Raw genomic sequence first — 8,513 nt, 5'->3', positions numbered from 1 at the left:
TTCTCAGTTGCCTGTAGCCTTTCTCCTTGTCTTTTGTTGTCTGGCCTAACTCTTACTCACATTGCTAAATAGTAACACAATGTCATAATCAATTATGAAGCCTTTTATGTGCTTTTCTTTAATTACATAAATGCTTCAAAATTCTCATAGAACAAAACGTGTAAGATCTCCTAAGCCTGTGTTTATCCAAAACCCCTACAAAAATGCCATTCATTTCCCCATAGGCTTTGTCCAACGAACCATGGTGGAGTTAGTGCCTACAAAAAGACGCCATTAATATTTCTCTCTATGCTCCCTGTGTGTCTGTGGGAAAGGGCCGTTGTTGCCATAGCAACGTACTTGTCTGCACTCGCTTCATTGCAAGTTGAACTCGGTGAGATAGATCCTAAATTGATAGTACCGTTTGTTTAGGCAATTATACAGCTAACTAGCTACTTCACATGCTGATATTGACCTTGGTATTGTTATGTATAGCTATGTTTTCTGGCTAGCTAGCCAGCCAGTCCAGAAAGAGCATTGCATTGTGGGTTTTGTTGCAAGAGATTTCCACAATGATTTTCACATGATTCTACCAACCTTGTTGTAACGACAAAATGAAAAATGTGTTAAGAAAAAGAAATATTCACATATTAGTGTTATTTAACACTGTATAAGACTGTTAATCGTAGGAATTAGTCGTTTGGTGTGGATTATCCCTTTAAAGGCCCAGTGCAGTCAATGTGATTTTCCTGTGTTTTATATACATTGCCTTCGGAAAGTATTCAGACCCCTTTACTTTTTCCACATTTTGTTATGTTTACAGCCTTATTCTAAAATTGATTAAATTGTTTTTTTCCTCATCAATCTACACACAATACCCCATAATGACAAAGCAAAAACAGGTTTTTAGAAATGTTTGCTAATTTATAAAAAATTAAAAACTGAAATATGACATTTACATAAGTATTCAGACCCTTTACTCAGTACTTTGTTGAAGCACCTTTGGCAGCGATTACAGCATCGAGTCTTCTTGGGTATGATGCTATAAGCTTGGCACACCTGTATTTGGGGAGTTTCTCCCATTCTTCTCTGCAGATACTCTCAAGCTCTGTCAGGTTGGATGGGGAGCGTTGCTGCACAGCTATTTTCAGGTCTCTCCAGAGATGTTCGATCAGGTTCAAGTCCGGGCTCTGGCTGGGACACTCAAGGACATTCAGAGACTTGTCCCGAAGCCACTCCTGCATTGTCTTGGCTGTGTGCTTAGAGTTGTTGTCCTGTTGGAAGGTGAACCTTCGCCCCAGTCTGAGGTCCTGAGCGCTCTGGAGCAGGTTTTCATCAAGGATCTCTCTGTACTTTGCTCCGTTCATCTTTCCCTCGATCCTGACTAGTCTCCCAGTCCCTGCCGCTGAAAAACATCCTCATAGCATGGTGCTGCCACCACCATGCTTCACCGTGGAATGGTGCCAGGTTTCCTCCAGACGTGACGCTTGGCATTCAGGCCAAAGAGTTCAATCTTGGTTTCATCAGACTAGAGAATCTTGTTTCTCATGGTCTGAGAGTCTTTAGGTGCCTTTTGGCAAACTCCAAGCGGGCTGTCATGTGCCTTTTACTGAGGAATGGCTTCCGTCTTGCCACTCTACCATAAAGGCCTGATTGGTGGAGTGCTGCAGAGATGGTTGTCCTTCTGGAAGGTTCTCCCATCTCCACAGAGGATCTCTAAAATCTGTCAGAGTGAGCATCGGGTTGCTCTGTTTGGTCGGGCGGCCAGCTTTAGGAAGAGTCTTTGTGGTTCTAAACTTCTTCCATTTAAGAATGATGGAAGCCACTGTGTTCTTGGGGATCTTCAATGCTTCAAACATTTTTTGGTACTCTTCCCCAGATCTGTGCCTCGAGACAATCCTGTCTCGGACTCTACGGACAATTCCTTCGACCTCATGGCTTGGTTTTTGCTCTGACATTCACTGTCAACTGTGGGACCTTTTATATAGACAGGTGTGTGCCTTTCCAAATCATGTCCAATCAATTGAATTTACCACAGGTGGACTCCAATCAAGTTGTAGAAACATCTCAAGGATGATCAATGGAAACAGAATGCACCTGAGCTCAATTTCGAGTCTCATTTCAAAGGGTCTGAATACTTATGTAAATAAGATATTTCTGTTTTTGATTTGTAATACATTTGCAAAAATGTATAAAAACCTGTTTTTGCTTCGTCTTTATGGGGTATTGTGTGTAGATTGCTGAGGATATAAAAAAAAAATCCATTTTAGAATAAGGCTGTAAAGTAACAAAATGTAGAAAAAGTCAAGAGGTCTGAATACTTTCCAAAGGCACTGTATATTTACACACAGGTTAATAATACTGTGTAATTGTGAAAATTATGATAAAGCCCTTTTATTGTAAGAGCTGTTTTGGTGGGATGAAGCTTTGGGCTTTCCATGGTGACATCACCATGCGGTAAGTTAATAGTCCAATAAGAAAGATAGTACCTCTCTGCCAATAACAGACAGTCCTAGCAAAATTCTTGAGAAATTGCTCTTTGCTAAGAAGCTATTTTTGTTTATTTTTGATCATTTAATTGAAAATTGAAAACAATCACAGTAAGGTACTTAATTGTTGCCCAGAAATGATTTGATATTGAGATAAAAATGGCTGCATTGGACCTTTAAAGGAAAATGTTATATTTAAGGTAAATCAATGATAAATGTAGAGACCAGATTTGTTTATCAATGACAACGTTATTTTCTGCTGTCAGAGCTAACAAGCTTTAATTCTCCAGATAAATAGAGAATTCTGCCACACGGTTGTCTTGAGTGCTCTTTTTGATCCTGCTCTGACGTCATAGCCACCAGCTTGCTTCAGAAAGGCCTCCAAAATTAGCCTTGTATTGTCTGGATTCCCTGAGAGGGGAACTAGCTCTCTGATCGAATGAAAACATATCTCAGAGGAGGTTTCAGGGAGTTTAGCCAGAGGGAGATCTATAAAACTGGTACCTCAGCAATAAGAAGTTGTTGTGAATAGATTGATAAAAAATGAAACAGATTTTGATACAGTGATATAGTTTGAATAAGAGGTATAATATGTCAAAGGAGGTAAACAATAGTAAGGAGAGTACAGTATGTGCCTCACAGCAAATGAGCATAATAGGAGGCAAATAAATAAAGTTCATTTTCACACGGTGCTCCAGCCTTGGTTGCAGTACGATGAACAGGGGCCGGGACAGTGTGTTTCAGTTCATTAATAACAAGCTGAGAGAGAGGGTCTCTGGCCCTGGTTATATGCAGTCCCCTGGCCATGTTCATATCTCTACTGTCTCTCAGCTCACAGCTGAATCCATTTGGCAGTAATTAGAGCAGTGACAGCCACAGTCCAGCCACCACATCTAAAGCCTCTCCTCTGTGACCTGGACCCTGGAGTCCTGAGGGCCCAGTTCACACCCAGGCCCCGTGCCAAAGGACTGGGCACGACCCACAGTCCTAGCCTCATCCTAACAAACAGATGGGCATAAAGGGCCCTTTGGTTGCTCTGTTTAGAATGCACTGAATCCTTTGGATTAGAGAGTGTCCTGGCCGTCACACCTCGATGATGTTCACAGATGGCGCCCGGTTGTTGTTGTTGTTGTTTTTGGGGAACTGGAGGGGAAGGGAAACAGCAGTGATGAAAAAGATGAAGGCCAGTCTCTAAACCTGGAATAAAGTATCATTCTGCTATGAGCATGGAGCGCCTGGACAGAATGGGAGGATTATGATGCTTTCTCTCTGGAATGGAGATGGGGAGTATTTGATCATTTTAGTGTCAATTGGTTTAGTTGGCAGAGGGCATCAGCCAGTTGTTGAGGTAGATGGAGAGGAGCGAATGGACATGGGACAATCATGCCAGCGTATGGGCTGTGTATGCATTGATTGAAAGGCTTTGGATTTACAGTGCATTTGGAAAGCATTCAGGCCCCTTCACTTTTTCCACATTTTGTTATGTTACAGCCTTGTAACGTAACAAAATGTGGAAAAAAATCAATGGATCTGAATACTTTCCGAATGCACTGTATAGCACTGTTGTGGCTTATGTTTTGCATTTGAACTGTGTTTTTTTTAGGATGAAGTGCTGTCATAAATGAAGTGCTGTAAATCAATGCATATTCTGTTATGTGGTGGTCGTAGCTCCAATGGTGCTATGGGAGTGGTAACTGCCGGTGAAAGTGGAGGTTTTTAAGTCGCTGGGACGATTCACCCCAGTGGGGAGGAGAAGGGGGGGGGGGTTATACCTTACTGCGCAACAGCCCCCCCGTCGGGTGCTCCGGAGTACTGCACTCTGATGAGGTCTTGGCTTTGTCCTTGCTGGTGTTGGGCTCGTTGTCTTTGATGATGTCATACTGACGGCAGAAGAGAGCGATCACACCTGACAGAGAGAGGAGAAAAAGGCATACACAGAAATATCGTAAATAACAACCACATTACCGCAGTGAAGAGCAGACGGAAATTATTTAGCAAGGACAAATTAGTACAAATTGTGGGCCATATTTGTTTAAATATACCCTTATTTTTTTCTACATTCTTGAGAGTGTATGTGTGTGTGTGGTAGGGTTGCAAAATTCCAGTAACTTTTCACAAATTACCATGTTTTCCAGAAATCCTGATTGGAAGATTCCCGGAATCAGGAGGGAATAAGCAGGAAATCCAGAATCCTACAACCAGGATTTCTGGAAAACCTGGGAATTTGGGGAAACTTACTGGAATTATGCAACCCTAGTGTCTGGGTAGCACTCTGACCTTTTGGAACATTCCACCCCTCACCTGCCCACATGATCAGCACCACCACAATGATGATGAACTCCCCCGCCCTCAGCTGAGCTCCCACTTCCTCCATGGTCACCTCGTCTGGAGGGTCAAGATACAGCAGCACAATCAGTTCATCACCATGGCAACATTATCATCAGAGTTATTATTGGTAACTGGCAGTTTATTAAACCCAGGTTCTCCTGACAGGTCAGTCTAGTGAGGGGGGGGTTAGGGTGAAAGCCATCATCTGCTAAGTGAATATGCCAAGCATAACTTCAGTCCAGTAGACCTCGTCTCTACCACAGGAGGTTGGTGGCACCTTAATTGGGGAGAACGGGCTTGTGGTAATGACTGGAGCGGAATCAGTGGAATGGTATCAAATTAATCAAACACACACTTTCAAGGTGTTTGATGCCATTCCATTTGCTCTGTTCCAGCCATTATTATCAGCCGTTCTCCCCTCAGCAGCCTCCACTGGTCTCTACTGTAACTATATATACACAGGAGTAGGTCTGCTTCATGTCAGCTGGATAGAAGCATTTGCTCCTGACACCCCCTATTGTGTAGACTGATCTCTCTATTCCTCTTCAGTCCCAGGATGGCACCACTCACCACTGGCTTTCTGTCAGTTAGCACTACTTCAAACAGGCCACGTTTTTCATGATTCCAGGTGATTCTGACTCAGCGCTAACAACTCATGCACAGCCTCCACAATTATCTCCTCATTGAAGAGCGCTGCTATGTGGGAACTGCACAGTACATGCCTCAATTTGCCCACTCTGTCTGAGAGAGGCTGATAGCGTCAAAGGATTCAGTAGAAGCTGAGCATGAAGAGAATACATAAGGCTGAGGCAGGGTCGGTGGGGATCCCCACTCTGAAGGGGTTGGAGAGAGACAGTTAATCACAGCAGCTATGATCGATTGAGCTGGGCCTAGATAGAACTCAATAATCATTATTAATGTCCTAAGGACCAAAAAAGATCAGAGAAGTGTGTGTGTGTGTGTAGCTTATGTTTATGTGTGTTCAAGGTCCACTCATACAAAGCAACTGAAAGCAACATCAAATCTTGGACTATGTTTCTGAATTCAGCAGAGAGCTGGCTCAAGTTCAGCACACTGAGTGCCCCCATTTAAAGACCAAACAGAAGTAGGCAGTGACACTGAAATTCTGAGGGCCCTGGGTAGCTTCTCCACGCTCCAGCAGGTTCTCCCAATGACGGATTCAGCCAATCGATACGATTACGTATGTACCTTGGCATTAACCAATCAAATCTGGAAAGCCAGAGGCTCCTGACACCACCGCCAGATGGCCTCCATGTGGCTAATATTGGTCAGCTCTAATGTCACAGACACAGTCTCCAGTCCCAGAGACAGGTTGAGTCCCCTGCAGAGAGAGGCTGTACTGTATGTAGAGGAGGAAGTTTGCAGGTGGGAGCATTCAGGGACATGGTAAACTGTATGCTGTATAGCTGCAGGATTATACGAGTAAAGACATAGTCTTGGAGTGTTATACATCTATTTTACTGCAGCACTGTTTTGCAGACATCCATGAGGGAGTTGTCCCGTTGGTCCAGCTAGAAAACCTCCTTTATCAAGAGTCTTGGTCACAGACCACATACTGGTTCTATATCTATGGTATTGGGAGACAAACACATATCTTGTTATCTAGTTTTTGACTTTCCCATGGGTATCTATTTGGTGTGTGTGTGTCAGAGCAGTCTGTCAGTTATACAAGGGAGAATAATTGTGTTTTGTTTTGAACAGACAGGATTTCTAATTTTTTCTGATCACAGCTTTCTCTGTTTCCTCTCTTTATCTCCTGCTTTTCGATACAGTTACATATCACAATTTTATTTTTGGATGATATTATATCGATATTTAAATCCCAGTATTGGTTTGTAAACTAAATAAATAATAATAATTGTTTGCTACTCTAGGTAGTGTTAGCTAGTGCTAGTCGGCTGTACCTGCGCCCAGTGGCGATTTTAGCATTTCAATCTTGGTGGGGCAAACAAAACAAAAAAATTGGGGATGCATGCCAGCAAACCCACTACACAACACAAAACAATACATTAATTGCACCATAACGGTGACAAATGGTGCCCATAAACTGTTAGGGCCTACATAAAGCTGTCCCAACACCATGGAGTGAATCCTTACCACTGCTACACCTGGCTATCAGCGGAGACTTGTCTGGCAGCGAAACAGTTCATTCAGCCTCATTTACTGCCTTAAAAAAAACATAGCTGATATAATAATATAATATGCCATTTAGCAGACGCTTTTATCCAAAGCGACTTACAGTCATGTGTGCATAAATTTTTACGTATGGGTGGTCCCGGGGATCGAACCCACTACCCTGGCATTACAAGCGCCATGCTCTACCAATTGAGGTACAGAGGACCATATGGCTGACTTGCTTAAACAAATGTGGTTTCTACTGACAATTGAGATGTACAAAATATGGCATAAGGGGACGACGAGCGGATAAGAGGCAATCCGTAATTTCAATGAAGACATTAATGAGTGAGCTAGGACTGACGTAGTCAAGATAACTATTTGTTCAGCACTTTTGAAATGTACAGCGACAGAATTCAGAACATGGACCGTTCTTACAGTATTCTCCCTGTACACCAAGTCAGCAGACAATGAAAGCTCTTATAATATTTAATGATATCTCTAAAACAGGCTATAGGCTACATGTGCACCACCAAGTCAGAACAGTAGGCTAAGTTATGAGAGGGAAAGGGACCAAATTATTAGGGTGAGGCACATGGGCTACTAACAGCTTACTACACAACATACACTTAGTATTACTTTCTTATAGTAGACATATCTCGCTGGCATATTACATCATTTATGCAGCAGCATACAATACATTTTTGGACTCACCTTGTTGTGCTGTCCTCACTTGAACAGGAAGGTGGCGCGGTGGTCCTTCTTGTCGGCAAATTTAGTTATCAAACTTTGTCATCAAAGTCTGGCATTCTCTGGATTTATGGTGCTTTCTAGACAACTGGGAACTCTGAAAAAAATAAGGTTGAATCATGACGTCAGTGATCTTCAGGTCGGAGCTCTAGAATGAGGCCTGATTTCCCGACTTGGAATTCCGAGTCGGATGACCGTTCAAAACGTATTTTCCCAGTCGGAGCTAATTTTTTCCAGAGTTCCCAGTTGTCTTGAACTTACGAAAGTCTGAGATTTCCCAATTCCGAGTTGTTTTGAACGCGGCAGAAGTCATGCTGGATTGACAGCATGGCCAATGTATTCAACCTTTTCTGGCCCATGGTGTTGAATGTTTATCCTTTTAAGCTTGGAAAAGAGACCCTTAAAACCAGACTTGGACCACACACCCACTCCACTGAATATCAGGCTAGTGATTGCTTTGCAAGCTTGCAGTTAGCCACTGATTTCTTCCAAACCACTCATTGTTGAATTTACGATTTCCAAGTTGTTATGTAATGTTTACAGTGCCTTGCAAAAGTATTCATTCCCCTTGGAGTTTTTCCTATTTTGTTGCATTACAACCTGTCATTTAAATTGATTTTATTTGGATTTCATGTAATGGACATACAAAAAATAGTCCAGATTGGTGAAGTGAAATTTAAAAAATAACTAGTTAAAAAAATTATAAGAAATAAATAACGGAAAAGTGGTATGTGCATATACAGTGGGGGAAAAAAGTATTTAGTCAGCCACCAATTGTGCAAGTTCTCCCACTTAAAAATATGAGAGAGGCCTGTAATTTTCATCATAGGT

General features: G+C 42.3%; 1 protein-coding gene across 3 annotated transcripts in view; it reads right to left on the bottom strand.

Annotated features, from left to right (window-relative positions):
• Positions 1 to 2,595: 2,595 nt before the first annotated feature.
• Positions 2,596 to 8,513, bottom strand: part of LOC121544994 (fibronectin type III domain-containing protein 5-like) — a 41,490-nt gene continuing 35,572 nt past the window's right edge. The window contains exons 4-6 of one of the 3 annotated variants that reach the window (XM_041855299.1): positions 4,746 to 4,853; positions 4,241 to 4,374; positions 2,596 to 3,611 (exon numbers count right to left, since the gene is read on the bottom strand). In XM_041855299.1, coding sequence (XP_041711233.1) covers positions 3,552 to 3,611; positions 4,241 to 4,374; positions 4,746 to 4,853 — 302 coding nt within the window. In that variant the 3' untranslated portion in view covers positions 2,596 to 3,551. Of the gene's footprint in view, positions 3,612 to 4,234; positions 4,375 to 4,745; positions 4,854 to 8,513 lie in introns of those variants that run through there. The other 2 variants (XM_041855300.1, XM_041855301.1) reach the window with 2 other exon arrangements.

This window comes from Coregonus clupeaformis, chromosome 29, assembly GCF_020615455.1.
Source record: "Coregonus clupeaformis isolate EN_2021a chromosome 29, ASM2061545v1, whole genome shotgun sequence".
NCBI classification, from domain to species: domain Eukaryota; kingdom Metazoa; phylum Chordata; class Actinopteri; order Salmoniformes; family Salmonidae; genus Coregonus; species Coregonus clupeaformis.
Note: the sequence above shows the minus strand (reverse complement) of the source record. Positions and strands in the feature narration are given on the sequence as shown.